This window comes from Crocuta crocuta, unplaced genomic scaffold (assembly GCF_008692635.1).
Source record: "Crocuta crocuta isolate KB4526 unplaced genomic scaffold, BGI_CrCroc_1.0 scaffold119, whole genome shotgun sequence".
In the NCBI taxonomy this organism is placed as follows: domain Eukaryota; kingdom Metazoa; phylum Chordata; class Mammalia; order Carnivora; family Hyaenidae; genus Crocuta; species Crocuta crocuta.
The window spans coordinates 1,217,632-1,235,382 of record NW_027551562.1 but is presented as its reverse complement, the minus strand read 5'-3'; the positions used below and the strand labels follow the sequence as shown (position 1 = coordinate 1,235,382).

At 46.3% G+C, this 17,751-nt stretch overlaps 1 protein-coding gene across 1 annotated transcript in view; it reads left to right on the top strand.

Moving 5' to 3' along the window:
• Positions 1-17,751, top strand: part of ADCY8 (adenylate cyclase 8) — a 222,033-nt gene that overhangs the window by 168,151 nt on the left and 36,131 nt on the right. The window contains exons 13-14 of the mRNA XM_077750010.1: positions 1,937-2,026; positions 13,392-13,564. Of these exons, the coding sequence (XP_077606136.1) occupies positions 1,937-2,026; positions 13,392-13,564 (263 nt within the window). The remainder of the gene's footprint in view (positions 1-1,936; positions 2,027-13,391; positions 13,565-17,751) is intronic.

The window sequence follows — 17,751 nt, the reverse complement described above, 5'->3', positions numbered from 1 at the left end:
TCCTCGATACCACTTACCGTCATGTGCCTGGTCCAGCCCCAAGCTTAGGGACAGAGAACAGAGATGGGGCTACTGTCAACTGTGCATTTTACTGGTGGCAAATTGTCTTCTTCCCAGTGGGGGAGGTTATTTGCTCCAAAGGAGCTCAAACACCCTTAAGTCTCTGTATTGTCAGTGGCCCATCAGTTAGAATCATAAATAAGAGTTACCTTTCATTAAGTCCCTACCTGCTATGTGCCATGCACTGAAGGAGAAGCTGTATGTGTTTTACTTATTTAATCCTCACATGAACCCCGTGAGGTAAGTCTCATTATCCCCACTTTATGGCTGAGGAAACTGAGGCTCAGAGACATGAAATAACTTGCAAATAAGGTCTGTCTGACTCCATGACTCACGCTCATTCTCAAATGTTAAATTGTATCTCTGGGAGTGGGGGAATGGAAGTAAAATAGCTGTCCTTTCTTGAGCACCTACTAGGTGCTACAGGTAGGTATTACTGTTCCCATGTAATGGATAAGGAAACTGCATTTCAGGAAGGCTGAGACCTTGCCTGTGACTTTCTCAGAGTTCATATTGGATGTGACGTATTGAACTCAGATGACTCTCCAGCTGCCATATTTATCATTGTCTTCAATTCAGTGATCCATGTTTTAATGATTTCATTTTCTCTCTCAAAAGGTAACATGATAGCGATAGCATTTTCTGTGTATCGACAGTCTGTGTTGTCCATGACTTAGTGAATCTAGATTTTAGGAGTGATTTATCCGGTTCCAGGTTATGAACTTGGCAGGTTGAAAGGGGCTAGTTGAGGCATCATCTTGTGGCTGAACTCATCATTGTGCCCTTTGGGCTTCAGAGAAGTTCTCCACGTGTTCGGGGATGCCCTGTGGACTCCCACAATTGTCAACCTGTGAGTTAGAGGCTTGCACTGCCTTAAATCCATTGCCCAGAATGGCCCAATAATTAGTTAGAGTGTACATTGGCTCTCAAGTTCTGTGGTTGGCCTTGTAGTAAAGGATTCTATGGGATAAAGAAAGAGAAAAATCATAATCTAACCAAGTCATCCTCTAATGAATATTTTACACATTATTGCAGTTGAAAATGGAGGTGCTTAGGACCATTGATCATGGCTTGTGGAGGTGTAGCCAGGATCTCAAGTCTTGTTGAATCAGGTAGTTCTGGGGTGCAGGATTTGGAAGTAAATTCGGTGACTGTAGGTCAGGGTTATCTCTCGGGCCACCCGTGCCACAGCGATGCAATAGGACGTTCAGAGGCTTTGGAGTCAGATAGACCTGCGATCAAGTCTCAGCTCTACTGCTTACCAGCTCGGGGATCCTAGACAAGTTACTTTAATTCTCAGAGTTTCATGTTTTTCGATCGTAAACTGGGGATAAAAATAGCTACATCACACGGTGCTTGTGAGGCATTTTTGTCCAAAGTGTCTGGCACAGAGGAGGCATTCGGCCAATGGTAGCTATTCTTTTCTGAGCACCACAAAATCTGCAGCAGTTGCTGGCCTAGAGAACGCCCCCCCGCCCCATGCCAAGAGTCTTCTTGGAAAATGTGCCCCTCAGAGCCCTAGAATCCTCCTAGCTTTTGATGAGGAGACAGGCTTCGAGCATCCCCCAGGGGGATGCCCCCTCCTGCCATCTGGCTCTTTTTGGAGCCCCACAAACACACCTCAGTGACCCTGTGTGATGGGGCCAGCAGAGCTGTCTCAACCTGGCTTCCTGACTGGCTTGCAAATGCTTTTTCGGAGCCAGCACCTTGTCTAAAATGAAAGAAGAGATCCCAGCTGGCACCTCCGATCTGGAATGACGCAGTGACGGCACGCACTCCTCGGTTCCCAGCACTCACACTGACTTTGTTGTTCCTGTGTTGTTTTTTTGTTTTGTTTTGTTTTGTTGTTGTTGTTCTTTTTTTTTTTAATCCGCAGCTGTGGTGTGATTTTGACAAGTCGATACCCTTGAAGAACCTGACTTTCAATTCCTCAGCTGTGTTTACAGATATCTGCTCCTACCCAGAGGTATTTATTCTCGAGCTCCCCTTGGCGAGACCTGGGCCTAGGGATCTTCTCCACCAGCTGCCCACAAGCAGGACTGGCTGAAGGGCCTTTGAAAGCTCTCCAGAGACCTGTCCCCTTTTTCTGCCTCCTCCTCCTTCCTCTCTTCTGCCTTTCCTTCTCTCCCCCCTTCCCTCCTCCCACTTCTAGCCTTTCCCTATTCGCCCTTCTTCTTCCTCCTCCTTGCTTTCCTTCTTCACCTTTATCGCTATCCATTTTCCTCCTCTTTCTCCCCCTCCCCCACTCATTTCCCTGGCTCATCTCAAAATCCTATAGCAGAATGTGCTGTTGCTTCCGGTGTAGGCAGACTGCAGAGCTATGGCTCAGATGGTGTTTGCTGCACTGAAGAAGGAGGGAAGGGGGGGGAAGGAAAAGAGGAAGGCAGGAAGGGAGGGAGAGAGGAGGGGAAGGAGAGAAAAAGGAGGAAGGAAGGCAGGGGGGGAAGGGGAAGGAAGAGAGGGAGGGAAGAGGGAGGAAGAAGGAAAGGAATAAATAAGAGGAAGGAAGGGAGGGAAGGGGGAAGGGAAGAGGGAAAAGAGGAAGGAAGGCAGGGAAGGGGGAGGAAGGGGAAAGAAGGGAGGGAGGGGGAGGGAAGGGGATGAGGAAGAAAGATGGGAAGAAGGAAGGAAGGGGAAGGAAGGGGGAAGGGAGGAAGGGGAGGAAGAGACAGAAAGTGGGGAGGGAGGGTGGGAGGAGGAAAGTAGGAAGGGAAGGGGAAGGAGAGGAAAAGGAAGGCAGTAGAATGAAGGAAGGAAGGAAGGGAAGGAGGGGAGGAAGACGGAAGGAAGCTAGTAATTCACAAACACAGAAAACCACAACTAAAAGCAAAGCGCAGTACACGGAGTCAGGAGGTGTCCCAACAGACACCCGCCATGATTATGTAAGTCTCACCTTCCCTTGCCCAGAGAGCCACTGGTCTGGCTCTGGACCTTGGGGGTCAAGCCTGAAGCACTGGGCAAAGGACGATCTTAGGCTGTTGGCCATGGCCCAGACCTTTACATCTGGGGACAGAAGTTCTGAGTCAGAAGAAAGGACAGCTGGGATGTCCCAGCAGATCCCAGCCAACCTCACACCCTGAGGACCCAGGTAGACCCTTGTTCTCTAAGACCCTGCCAACACCTGGGTGGAAGAAAGGCTCTCTCTGTCTCAGCCAGGTGTGAGAAATCGGTGTGAGGGATGCTCTGAAAGGGAGAGAAAGCCTCAGGCTCCGCACAAGGCAGAGACCATCTATGTGATATGCATCATTAAATCCCCAAGCTGAGGCAGGCGCAGGCTGTCATCTCCACCTCATAGGTAACACAACAAGGTCCCGGAGAGTCACTTGCTCGGTGCCGCTCAGTACCACTCCTGCCTGCCTTTCATCCTTCCTCCCTTCTCTCCCTCCTTCTTTCCTCCTGTCCTTCTCTTCTTAATTCAGTTATCAAGACTTGGAACTGCAGCTCAAACCATATCTGGCTTGCTCTTGACCTCATGCTTCTGAATCCAGGCTGGGTCCCTAGGGAGGAACTAGGCATTTCCTGAGGAGGTCCAGGGCAGGAGGGGGCTAACTCTCACTGGGGGACCGCTTCCCACCAAGTAATGAGTGAGCACAGATTTCATGGACTCTTTGGGACACCAGCTCCCCGAGAATGTCTCGGTTTGGAGGGCAGGAGGAGTGTCCCAAGAGGCAGTAAGTCAGCCGATAGTCAGATACATGGAACTAGGCAGGGCTGGACTTCACTCACCACAAGCCCTTGCACTCGCTCCCAGTGGAATCTTGAGTCAGCTCTTATTCTCTCGGAACCTCAGTTTCATTGTCTGTAGAGTGGGAAGAACAATACCTTCTTCATATGGCTTTTGTGGGAGTATCACGTTCTCATGGTGCTCCCTAGGTGAGTTAGCAGATGCTGAGCTCCCCACGTCATCTGACTTGAGGGTGGTGCTCATGAACTAGTGATCTGGGCTTCCGCGTCACTCTACAACAGTGTATATACCCTTGACCCCAACCCAAGCCCCCACACTCAGGACCACAGCACACATGGCGTTGCTGGTCCTCAGAAAGTGGTGTATCATCTCTGTGCCTCAGTTTTCTTATCTATAAAACGAGGATGAAAGGAGTACCTTCCTCAACGGTGGTTGCGAGATCAAATGAATTAATTCATGTCGAGTGTCTAAAGGAACACCAGGGACAGAGTATCTGCTCATTAAACATCAGCCATGATGTATTTATTACTTCCTGTGGAAAGGTTTTGAGCCCACAACTCCAATATATGTTTACCTAGAAGTTACATTCCTCTATCACTGTGCGAATGTATCGTGTACATTAAGGACCATATTCAAAAAATAAAAATGTTTTAAAAAATGAGATAAAATAAAGAAGGTTTCAATACTTTCCTCCCACAACCAAAGGATGATCTTGCTCAGGAGTCAGCAAACGGTGGCCTCCAGCCAAATACGACCTGCCACCTGTTTTGTAAGTAAAGTTTGACTGGGGCTTGGCCACACCCATTTATTACCGATCACCTGTGGCTGCTTGTACAGTTGGCAGAGTTGAGTAGTTGCAACAGAGACAGCGTGACCCACTAAAGCCAAAATACATCCCGTCTGGCCCTTTACAGACAAAGTTTGCTAACTCCAGGCATCCCCGCAGATGCAGGACACCCACTAGCCAAAAAGATGGGGAGCTGGACTCCTTCCATCACCAATTACCACCACCAACCCAATTTGACCAACCAGTTGCCATCTTGATATACATGGCTGTGCTTCTCTACCTAACAATTTGTCTACCAAAAAGGAATGAGAACTTCAGACCTTGTAAAAGGCTTAATCGGCACACAGCCCCACCCATCGCTCGCCCATGTGTGTGTCCCCAGGCAAATCACTTCGTCTCCCTGAGCTTTGGTTTCTTCACCCGCCCTCTCTACCTCACCCCCTGAGAAACAGCACTCAGTCCGAAAATGTGTTATGAACTGGGTGATGTGATATAACAATAAGAGGCTGTTCTAATATCTGGTATTAAGTATAATGTAGTCTTGAACTAGAGCTTGCCAGTTCCTAAAAATGAAAGCAGATGCAGTAAATGAGAGTGAAGAAAGCTGCATTCCAGCTATGATTTGAGAAGTAGGCTGGGGGAGGAAGGAAGCACAGGTCTGTAAAACGAATGTAGATCCCATGCACTAACCTGTCTGGGGTCCTTGGCAGGTTCCAAGGGAGGACCTGCATTTTAGAGTCGACCCCCTTTATTGTCTTCGCTGGCACAGTTGAATAGTCAACTATATTTGCAAGAACAATAAGAGCCTGCTAACATTTTAAAGGGTCCTAAGAGCCAGTCTTGCCTAGGGGTGGAATTATCTGTGTCTTTGCTCATTAAATATCAGCTGTCATGATGAAGAAGATGAGAGAGGAAGGGGAGGGGGGTACATTGAAAAAGAAGGAGATGGAGGAAAAGCCAGAAGGAGCCAAAAAAGAGGGAGAGAAACAATTAAAAGAAAAAGGAATCTGTGAACAAGCAAATAAGCAGATTTTTTAAATTACGAAAGCAGCTATAAAAACTAGGCCCTTCCTTTCTCTGGTCAACTCCTCAGATAGGAGTCCGAATGCCATGTGATTTTGGTGGGAATGCTATTCAGTGTGGTCTAAAATGCCCCAGCTGCTCTTCAGGATACAGTTAGGTTTTCCCACACTTTTGCAGGCCCACCAGAACATTCTAACAAAGAATGAGCATGAGATGGCTTCACTATCCTTTCAGAACGTTTTTTAAGTTGAACAGGGGGGATGTTCTACAAGCTCGTTTTGCTCCCACACTGAGCCAATTTTATATTATGCCTAAGCACGTGAAGAAGATTAATGTGTTTTCTTTCCCAGATGATAATCAATTTTTGGAACCGCCTTTCCCCATAAAGCGCCAAAAAGCCATAAAAGCAGTGTGAGCCAGAAACCAACAAGCCCCAGTTCACCAAAGCTTAGACTTAGGTCTTCAAGGACATTAACAGAACATGGAAAACAGAACAGGAGGGTGGGAGAGGCAGTGTGCTCACCTCAAATGAGCGAGGACTCTTCCGCCGTTGACTTACTGTGTGGCCTTGGACAGGTCACTTAACTTCTCTGAGCCTTCGTTTTCTCACCTGTATCATGGGATTATTAACAATACCTATCCCGGGGCGCCTGGGTGGCTTAGTCGGTTGAGCGTCCGACTTTTGCTTAGGTCATGATCTCGCGGTTCGTGGGCTCGAGCCCCGTGTCGGGCTCTGTGCTGACTGCCAGCTCAGAGCCTGGAGCCTGTTTCAGAGTCTGTGTCTCCCTCTCTCTCCGAGCCTCCCCTGCTCACGCTGTCTCTCTCTCTCTCTCTCTCTCTCCTAGAAATAAATAAAAATATTAAAAAAAAAACACAAAAAAACAATACCTATCCCATAAGGTTGTTTGGGTGACAGATAGGATCACATACAGTAAACACTGAATCTCATGAACAGGAAGAACATGACCGGAGCTGAGATCAAAAGTCAGATGCTTAATGGACTGAGCCACCCAGGCGCCCTAAAACACTCATCAAATGTTAGTTTCTTTCTTTCTTGAAGTCTTTGGTACCTTGGGGAAAATAGTGCCTGCCCACGTGGCATTTAAGGAAGACGGGGCTGGAACACATTTTTTTTTTTAAATGCACAGGGCTTTTGCGCTCCAAACATGAGATCATCTACATGATTATGTGTCCGATGTGTGACTAAAAACTTGAACAGGCCATCTTTTCATAGTTATTTCCCTTTCATAATACTGCTCTTCTGGCTTCACCCATTGTATACAAGATGGTGACCACCTTGCATTGCATTGTTCTCAGGGAGCCAGATCCGTCTAGACTCCACACTGCTGCCCATGCCCAGGGAGCAGCCTTGGAAGGCACACACTTATTCCAACAATGCCACTGTGTTCCTCTCTTCCTCTTGTTCTTAGCTGACCACACACACTTCCTAGATGTATGTTTAACGATGTCAAATTGCTGTCCTTTGGGAACACGTTTAATTTCTGAAAGTCACTGAGATGCGTGTGCTGGCTAGACATCGCTGTTTAGGAATCAAATACAGAGAGACTGCACTCTTGATGTTTTTGAAAATTGGATTGGGATGGTAATTTACAAAGATCTGAGCTCAGCCATCCAAGAAGCAGAGCCAAGACAGGCCCAGAGTCTTCCAAGTGACCACAGTGAATCGACCAGTAAGCACTGCCAAGATCAGCAGCATCCTGTATTTTCAAAAATATTTTCCAGGGATGCCTTTCCATAAGAGATAGCTACTGTGCATACTCTGAGATTATGTTTGCTTCATAGCTTTCCTGGGATAATCATTATTTATAGATGTCATTAATATAGGCGTGTCTTCCCAGGAAGGATTTTGAGGTCAAAGTATTGACTGAGAATGTAGTTGCTTCTAGGAAATTTCTAGAATAGCCCATCTGCCCTCAACACAAGTCAGACATAAACATCACATCTACTTGTGTTTTTTCTTTGAGACATCTAAGCTAATAACTATAATGAACTAAGGAACGCTTGCCTTTATTCCCCTGGTATGGGGGTATGGTGTGTGGGGGGGGAATGTCAATGATGGAAATCAGGATCTAGAATAAGCCAAAGCACAGGAAGATTGTACCAGAGCACACAGCATCGACAAAACGCCTCTTTCCCCTGCCTCACACAAGCCAGTAAACAGTGGGGAACGTCAGGTTGGCTGTATCTCTTCCCGCACCCATGGAAGTTCCTGACACCATCACTGCTGGATCGCATGGGGAGGGGAGGCTCAAGAGGAAGCAGAGCAGCCCCTGGCCTTGGCCTCTGGGCCTTTCATTCTGCTGCTTGTACTAAGGGTCATAATTGAGAATCAGGTTTTGTGTGGATCAGAATGTGTGGCTTCTTCCTTTGAATGGCAGCGACTTTTGAAAATGTTGACTCTCTGCCCCTCTTGTTCTGAGTTCCTAATGCCACAGGGTTTGCAGCAACCAGATGGGCACAGAAGCCCGGCTTGAGTGACTTCTGTGGGTCAGAGTTCAAGGACTCCTTCAGGTTATCACTGTGCAATACTCTTTCCCTTCCCCTTCTAGGAGGACAGTATGCACCTGTTGCTGAGGTCATTTATGACACTTTATGACAATGTCCTGACATTAGCGTGATGTCTTCTGGCCTGGCACAATTCTTGGTGCCTGATAGATCCTCATTTAACAAGTGTAGAGGAACGAATTTGTGGTTTAGTTGGCAAAATACTTGTTTCCTGCAAACTTAATCGGATATTTATTGCTCCCCTTGACCCTTTGTGTGACATGGACTCCAATTTCTCTTCAGTAAAGACTTAAAAGGAATTGCCTGATTTCTAATTTCCCAAGTCAGTGTATTATCTGAAAGAAGAAAATCTCAATTATTTGGAAGCAGAAAAATGTTATATATACTTCTCTTTTCTGTAAAATGGATATAAGAATAGTGGATCATTTTAAGAGTTAAGTAAAATGAAGAATATAAAGTCATTCATAAAGGACCTTACACAGGATCTGTGCCCAGCAGATGCTCAGTTATAATTATTACTTCCACCTTCCACCAACTTACCCCTGATGCATAGGCATCCGCACCCCCACCTGACCCCCCACCACCCATCTCACCTTGTGTTCATCTAACGTCAGGACCTAGGTTGCCTCACACTTGCACATCTTCCATGTTTGTCTCTCTTCTCCAACCCACATTTCAGCCTCGCTACCAAAATGCCTCTGACCTTGTTTTTCCTAAGATGGGTACCAGTGCCTATAACTAGTGCCCACTGCGGTGATCTTTCTATTTTCCTGGGCAAAACTGATGTGTCATTATTGGGTCTCTTTTCCCCCTAGAATGCACAGCTTATGTGTTTTCTTTATCAGAGATTGCTGGAAACTGCCCCATCCCTAACATTTCTCATGCAAATCCTGGTGTTATTATTTTTCATCATTAAAACCTAGGAAGAAGCAGGGGCACCTGGGTGGCTCAGTCAGTTGGGCATCCGGCTCTTGTGTTCTGCTCAGGTCATGATCTCACAGTTCATGGGATTGAGCCCCGCATTGGGCTTCTGTGCTACCAGCGTGGAGCCTGCTTGGGATTCTCTCTCTCCCTTTCTCTCTGTGCCTCTCTTGCTCTCTCTCTTTCTCTCTCTCTAAATAAAACAATAAACTCAAAAAAAAAAAAACCAGGAAGAAGGCAGAGAACCCCATGACAACGTGGGATGCAGACTTCTTGGGAATACAGGGACTCACTGAAAAACAGTGCATTCCACCCATTGCCTCATTTGATATTGGGTGTTACGATCAGATTAAAGGACTTTACAGATGGAAATAATCCGCTCCAAAGCCATGTCCCCTCTATGCCCGTATTTTGCATTACTGTGATTGTAGTGCATATGAATTTTTATATCCTGCTTTCCACTAGTAAGTTATTTTGAAGACATTTTCTATATGTTGCCTTTGAAATGTTCCTCTCAAAATCTCTTTGTCTGTGGAGATTTTTTTAATGTTTATTTTTATTTTTGAGAGAGAGAGAGTGTGTGTGTGTGTGTGTGTGCACGCACTTGAGCAGGGGAGGGACAGAGATAGAAGGGAACAGAGGATCTGAAGCAGGTTCCGTGGTAATACTAGAGACCCCAATGTGGGGCTCGAATTCACGAACCATGAGATCATGACCTGAGCCTGTTTGCCACTCAGCTGACTGAACCACCCATGTGCCCCATCTATGGTTATTTTTATTTTCTGGGCTCTATGCTTTTCCCTGTCTTCTCATTGTTCACTCACACCCCCAACAATCCCTAATCAATGATCTTATTTCTCTCCTCCCAAAGCCCCTAAAATATGGGAGTCTCTACATTTTCGTCTCTGTATCTTCTGTCTTTTCTTTTCATGTTCTGCTTGGGTGGTCTCCACAGCTGTGGGGTCAGCTCAACGATGTCAGCTAAACGTCTCCAGCCCCATCTGTTTTCTGAACCCCAGCCTCACACCTGCGGTGGCCATGAACTATCTTTATTGAATCACCCTCAATACCTAAAGCTTGAGAAGCCTAAAACTGAATGCATCCGCTTTCCCCCTCCTCATTCCACAGTTTTTTTCTCTTAGTTAATATTAGACTAATCCTTGCTGGAATGCTTAGCGCCCATTCTGACTCCTCTCTCTCCTCCCCTTCACATAAAACTAGCTCCTGCCTCGTCTATTGGATAGGTCCCCAAACTTGTCTTTAAACCTTCAGCCTTTCTCCGTTAATTACAATCCATCCTGTACTTGCCCACGTCACAGTTTATTCCTAGATTTACAAAATCCATTGCAAACCTGAAACCCATCCACGGCTCCTTGAGAACTTTGGAGTATAGGGCAGACTTCCAGTGGTACATATGAGAATTTTTACAACGTGGCTTTGCTGCCTGTCTCTGCTTTGCCACACCTGTGAACCCCTTAAAGCTGGGACCCCTGAAGGGAACATTCTAGAGGCTGTGGGGCTTCTGAGTTCCCCGGGTGACTTATAGAACACAGAGACTGTCATTTGACAGAAATTTAGTAATTGTGTTAGGTCCAGCATCCTCCCACGTTACAGGAAATGTGCAATGTATGGGGTCCAGATCCAACTGAAAGAGAGGTTTTCACAAAGTCTTAATACTCCGGTAGCTTCCCGTTCCTCTCCATTTTCTGGTCCCACTCCCAGTATTCTTTCAAGCTACAAAAGAGACAGAGGAGAAGCTCCTGACGTTATTTATCCAGGGGCTCCATTCCTTTGGTGTCCTGTGGTTTACAGCATCACGATGAGGCTCAACTTTATACTCTAAGGCAGAAATTTCCCTACACTGTGCAAGGTAATGACAGGGTGGTTCCTTTCAGTGGAATGGAGGGAAGTGGTAGAGCTGGAGAGAGAGCACTAACCCGGTTGGTTGAGATCAGAAAAGGCGAAAGATCCATCCGTCCATTGGGCAAGTGTGGGACTGTATTAAACTATGATGATTTCAGACGTCTTGGCAGAGAAAGGAGGAGGGCAATTCATTTGAAATTTATCTGCCTGCCTGTGTTACTACCTCTCATTATGATTTGTGATTTTTTAACATACCGCAGGAGTGCTATGGATTGGTCTTTTGTACTCTTGAGTTCATGTCATTCTATCTTCCTAGAATGGTCTTCCCTTTCCATTTTCTGTCGTGTGAATCCTATCCATCCCTCAGGTCCAGTTTAGATCCACCTGCCCCACAAATCCTTCTCCAGACATGTGTTCCTTCTGCCCCCGTGCTCCATCATATTTGATCATGTTGCTGGGAGAGCACTTTCCACAGCACGGTGTTACTGGTGTTTCCATGCCTGCTTCACCTCTTAGACCACAGGGTGTGGTCCAGGCCATCTCTCACTCACCTTGGAATTCCCAACGCCTAGCACTCCAGAAATCCTCATTACGCTTTTTAAACTTAACTATTGTGCCCTCGTCAAGTTTTGCTCAAGGGCACAATCATTTTGACAGCTTTGATTTAATACATGATTCATAATTTGCTCTGATAAAATGTGCACAACTCTTCATCATGATGCAGGTAACGATGACACAGGACGCCTTGGGTCTATGCATCTTCCCTCTCTATTTGTTAAAATGATGGCATGGAGACATCAAGATGAGTTACCCAAAAATCTTGCCAAGGGAAGATCTTAGAGATGGAAAGAAACCACATCAGACATTTGAGAGAAGGACAGAATTGGACTTACCAAGAAAGAGAAACAGAAGTGAAGGTCACCCCAGACAGGGATGTCTCTAGGAACACTGCCTTACTCATTGCTGAGTCTACCCCCATGCATCACAATGGCACTGGACCTTTGCCCTGAATGGGGTCTCATCATGGTGTTGTCACTTGATATCACTGTTGAAAGTATACACTCATTAGTTGTTTTGGCTTAGGAACCCAATAAACCTGTCTTCTGTAGTTGTTTGGAGATTCTAGAAATACCTACTGGTCTCCTCTTCCCATACAGAAGTTGTCTGTCTATATAATAGGAGAGAGGAGACCACCAATTGCTACATAGAGCCATGCATAACAGGGATGGAATGGATTTGCAGAATTATCACGCTCCGTATGCCCACTGGAGTCACATGGACGCACATGGATTGCTCTCAGGTGTCCTGGGTGCCATTTCCCAGTTGTGAGAATTTGAACGGCTTACATCAGCTCTTTGAGCCTCTATCTCTTCATCCATGAAATGGGAAATATGATTCCCATTGTAGCCAGTTATTTTGAAAATTGCAAGGGAAAAAGTGTGTCAAGATCAAAGTACTGCTACCAAGTGGGCCTTGATAATGTAGGTTTTATTCTTTTTTCCTACTGGATTGTCCTGCCATCCAGAATGATACAGTGAGATGCTTCTGTCAGAAAAGTGGGCTGAACAGCACCCTCCTGAAGACTGAGCTGTGGCTGGGCAGACTGACTGGTAGGGGCCACTCTGGTATTCCAGCTTGAGTGGTCCCAAACTTGCCCTTTGAACAGCTACTTCCAATACAAGGAGCTAGATCTTATCTTGGGTATGGGGGGTGGGGGTGTTGTGGAGGAACGAGGCAGTTTCCAGGCCACCTGGAGATGTGCACCAAGGCTTCTCGAGGAAAGGACACCCGAGCTCACACTTGTCAGAGAAGTGAGGCTAAGTCACATGGACGAGCTTTAAGCAAGAGGTAGGATGCAAAGCACAGAGGCCCAGAAAAGTCCAGAAACAGCCGTGGGAGACACAAGGAGATGGTGAGGCTGAAGCACTATGTTGGGTTTGGAAAGTAAAGGGGGATCTGATCTGTTATGACCTTGTGAGCTTCTGACGCAGAAAGGAAAATGCCATTGGAGGGAATGGTGAGCCCTGGAAGACCTTCAGGCCGAGGAGTGGCTTGATGACGTCTGTATTTTAGAAATTCTGGAGAGAGAAAGACCATGTGTGTTCAGTGGGGGTGAGGGGCCGCAAGCAAACAGAGCTGCCAGAAACTCTTCCAGAACCAGAACAGAAAGAGCTCAGGAGGGGAGACGACATGGATGTGAGCTCTATGAAAGGAGCAGAGACTGCAGACTTGGGATGGCCCGGCTGTGGAATGTGGGGAAGAGAAAGGCAGCAGAGACCCAGGCTCTGGCTTAGGGCTGGCGTCAATGGTCCCCGAGCACCAGGGAACAGAGGCCTGGGAGGTGGTAAGGAAATGATGAGTTCTCTTGGAGGCTTATTGAACTGGAGGGCAACATGAGGTCTCCAATTGGAGGGGCTCAGTGGCCATTTGTATCAGGAGACACCCACCCCCCGGCACCCGTGCAGAGGAGAGCAACCTTCCCACATTCCCGTCGAGTCTGACCGCCTCCCCTTTCTCTCTTCCCAGTATTTCGTCTTCACCGGGGTGTTGGCCATGGTGACCTGTGCAGTTTTCCTGCGCCTGAACTCTGTCTTGAAGCTGGCCGTGCTGCTGATTATGATTGCCATCTACGCCCTGCTCACTGAGACTGTCTACGCGGGCCTCTTCCTGCGCTATGACAATCTAAACCACAGTGGAGAGTAAGTGCCCGCCGTGTGCATGCTCAAAACCTGCTCAAAGTCCCGCTGGGAAATGGAGCCACTGGGAAAATGATTGAGATGGAGACACCAAACCCTGGGGACTGTTGGACATGAACTTCTTTTTCTCAGCTCAGGCACTCGCTAGCCTACAAGTCTAAGCAACATCCTCAGTTTTAATCCTGAAAATCAGCATTAAAGTTTGAACCAAATAGTAACTAAATAGTAGCTCTGGTCTCCTCCAAACCTAATAATTTGTGATTCTCTTCCAGTTTAAAAGCTCTGAGACGTACAGGGTCTGATTACAATTTGGCTGTGGCAGGATTAATAATAGCAGACACTGTGCATCGAACACTTACTATGCTCCTTGCACCGTATTATTTTTGAAATACAAAAAAAGTACTGAAAAACAGGGACACCTGCGTGGCTCAGTTGGTTGAGCACCCGACTTCGGGTTAGGTCATGGCCTCATAACTCATGATTTCAAGTCCCGCATCGGGCTCTGGGCTGACAGCTTGGAGCCTGGAGCTTGCTTCCAATTCTGTCTGTCTCTCTCTCAAAAATAAATAAACATTTAAAAAAATGTCTCAGCCTAGATTTCTCAGAACAGAGCCTGAGAATGGCTGAAGGGCTGATGCAACCCCAGGGCAGTGAAAATGAGGGTGAAGAAACCAGGAGGCAAATGCAAGCTGACGCAGTGCTATGTGGTCACATGGACTGTGAAGAGATTGAGGAGAGACACTCAGCTGAAATGTCTCTGGGCATTGGGCGGTGAGTTGGGGAAAGGCAGCTCAGGGTGGAGAAAGGGAGAGGAATTTCTCCACTGGCTCTAGCCCTTTCCTGTCTCTCGGGAGTCACAGCTCATTCTCTGGTTGAACGTCCTGGTGACAGCCCGTGGCCCCTCATACAGACCCCGCACCTGCAATGTGGAGCTTTATCTGAGCCAGAAGGGGCAGAGACAACTGTCCTCAGGTGTGGGAAGCACAGGGCTGAGACCACAAGAAGGGGCCAGCCAAATGAGTAAAAGAGGAGCCTGAGATTACCCAAAAGCCTCAGAAAATGTGCATGATACTAGTAAGATGAACATCTAGGATCCAACCCGTGGGTAAACAACATTAATAATGAGCCATAGTTACATCTGCACTTTTAAAAGGATAAAGTAGTTCAGATATTTTGCTGAAGTTCTTTTCCCTGGCATTACTCTTTTCTCTTTCTTGTAAGCTCCCATTTCTTCTTTTTTTTTTTAATAGTTTATTGTCAAGTTGGTTTCCATAGAACACCCAGCGCTCATCCCCACAAGTGCCCTCCTCCATGCCCATCACTCCCCTTCCCCTCCCTTCCACCCCATTTGCCCTCAGTTTGTTCTTGGCATTCAAGAGTCATGGTTTGCCTCCCTTCCTCTCCCCCCCCCCTATTTTTCCCCTTCTTCTCACCCATGGTTATCCGTTAAGTTCCTCCTAATCTACCTATACGTGCAAACATATGGTATCTGTCCTTCTCTGCGTGACTTATTTCGTTCAGCATGACACCCTCAAGTTCCATCCATGTTGCTACACATGGCCAGATTTCATTCTTTCTCATTGCCATGTAGTATTCCATCGTATACACAAAAATAAACTCAAAATGGATAAAGGACCTGAATGTGAGACAGGAAACCATCAAAACCCTAGAGGAGAAAGCAGGAAACAACCTCCTTGACCTCAACCGCAGCAATTTCTTACTTGACACTCCCCAAAATCAAGGGAATCAAGAGCAAAAAATGAACTATTGGGACCTCATCAAGATTAAAAGCTTCTGCATGGCAAAGGAAACAATCAATAAAATTAATAGACAACCGACAGAATGGGAAAAGATAGTTGCAAATGACATATCAGATAAAGGGCGAGTATCCAAAATCTATAAGGAACTCACCAAACTCCACAGCTGAAAAAAAAAAAAACAATCCAGTGAAGAAATGGGCAGAAGACATGTAAGCTCCCATTTCTAATGCACTTAATGTGTACCCTTCCTATCTGCGTTTTTTTATTTTGTTTTGTTTCATTTTGTTTTGTTTCGTTTCGTTTATTTTGAGGTGGGAGAAGGGCAGAGAAAGGGAGAGAGAGAGAGTACCAAGCAGGTCCATACTCCACGCAGAGCCCAACACGGGGCTCGATCTCAGAACCTTCCAATCATCACTTGAGCCAGTATCAGGAGTTGGAAGCTTAACCATCTGAGCCACCCAGGCGCCCTCCCCATATGTTTTTAATACATATTTAGTTATGCTATATTATAAGTTACTTCTAAAATTATTTTGTCATCATGCAGTATTGTATTTTTTAGACACATGTGGGTTGATGACTGCAGATGTAATTCTGTAGACAGCTTTCACAATCTGCAGCTGTAATATGTTCTTATTATATAATATGAACGTAACCAAAATAGATTTATCCCTTGACCTACTAAAAGACTTTCAGGCTGTTAGCAGTTTTCCTTACTTAAAAAACACTTCAGTGACCATTATCGAAGATGTCTCCTGGAACTTCTATATGAAAGTCGCACTCGCTGGATTGTAGCGTATCCGCATTTCCCACTTTGACGAAATTGCCAGATTTGCTCTCCAACGTGCTTAAGGCGGTTTCCCTCTCACACGCCATGGCTCCATTGCTCCCACTGCTGCCCACGCCATTGTTAGACTTTTAAAATTCTTGTTGCATTTATGGGTGTCTCATTATTCTCATTAGTTCCTTGATCATGAGTAAGTGAGCGCATTTTGTATGTTTGCTTATTAACCATTTGGATTTCCTTTTAGGCGACTCATCAGGTCCTTTCCTTTGGCTGCTTTATCAGTTAGGGTGTTTGCCTTTCTCTTGCTGGATTTGCAGAGGTTCTTTATGAATTCTAGATGCTAACTTGTGCCCGCCGTACACGTGCATCAGACACTATATGCACGTTACCCTGTTTGAGCAACCGTCTGAAGAACACAGGTTCAGAGAGGTGAAACAATTACCCTGGTGCACGCGGCCAAGCAGGAACAGACCTGGATTCAAACTCCGGTCTTCCTGGCCCCTATGTCCACCTTTGTCAATACTGCATACACTTCTTTTAAGTCAAGCTGAAGAACCTCTCACTGGATGTCCGGGGTTCAAAGAATGTCAAAACAGTTTCAAATTAGGTAAAATGGTTAGTAGCAACAGGTGCCCCATGGCCAAACAGAGGGCGAAGAGATGTAGGAACACAATAAGCCACGTTTGTGGTCAAAATAAAATTAAGCCAGCTACAATTTAGTCATTCAAAAGGAGCACAGCTTTTCTTTTCTTTTTTTTTTTTTGTCTTTATTTTATTTTATTCTGAGACAGACACACAGTGTGAATAGGGGGAGGGGCAGAGTGAGAGGGAGACACAGAATCTGAAACAGGCTCCAGGCTCTGAGCTGTCAGCACAGAGCTCAATGCAGGGCTCGGACCCAGGAACCATAAGATCATGACCTGAGCCAAAGTTGGACATTTAACTGACTGAGCCGCACACGTGCCCCAGGAGAGTGCAGTTTTAATGGGACCAGCCAGGATTTGGGCTTTAAATCCAGAGTGTTTTGGATTAAAAAGTCACTTCCCATCTCTGGACCTTAGTTTGCCCATCAGGGAAGTGGACTAATCGTCCTCTATCCCAGGGCCATGTGAGGCTCTGGTGTGCCTGGCACATGGTAGGTGGTCAATAGCTGTGCATTCCTAGCCCCTCCCTCCTTCGTAGGAGAGAGCTTTAGTCCTGAATTCTGTTCTGAGGTCTTTTTTTTTTTTTAATGTTTATTTATTTATTTTGAGAAAGAGTGTGAGCAAGGGAAGGGCAGAGAGGGGGCCAGAGGGTGAGAGAGAGAGAATCCCAAGCAGGCTCCTCACTGTCAGCCCAGAGCCCCATATGGGGTTCAAACCCACAAACCACGAGATCCTGACTTGAGCCAAAACCAAGACTTGGATACTCAACCAACTGAGAGACCCAGGCGCCCCTGATCTGAGGTCTTAAGGAAAAGTTTGTAGTGAAATTGTTAAGTAAGGTTGTGCACATAAACATAATCCCAGGCTCAGTGCTGCCAATGTCCGAGTGTTTTTTTCAGTTTCTTCCTGATCCAAGGTCAATTGTTGGCTAGTCTTGAATTGACTCGCACTTTGCTTTCAACAGAACTAAACTAATAAAGAGCAGAAGAGCTCCTCTCTCCA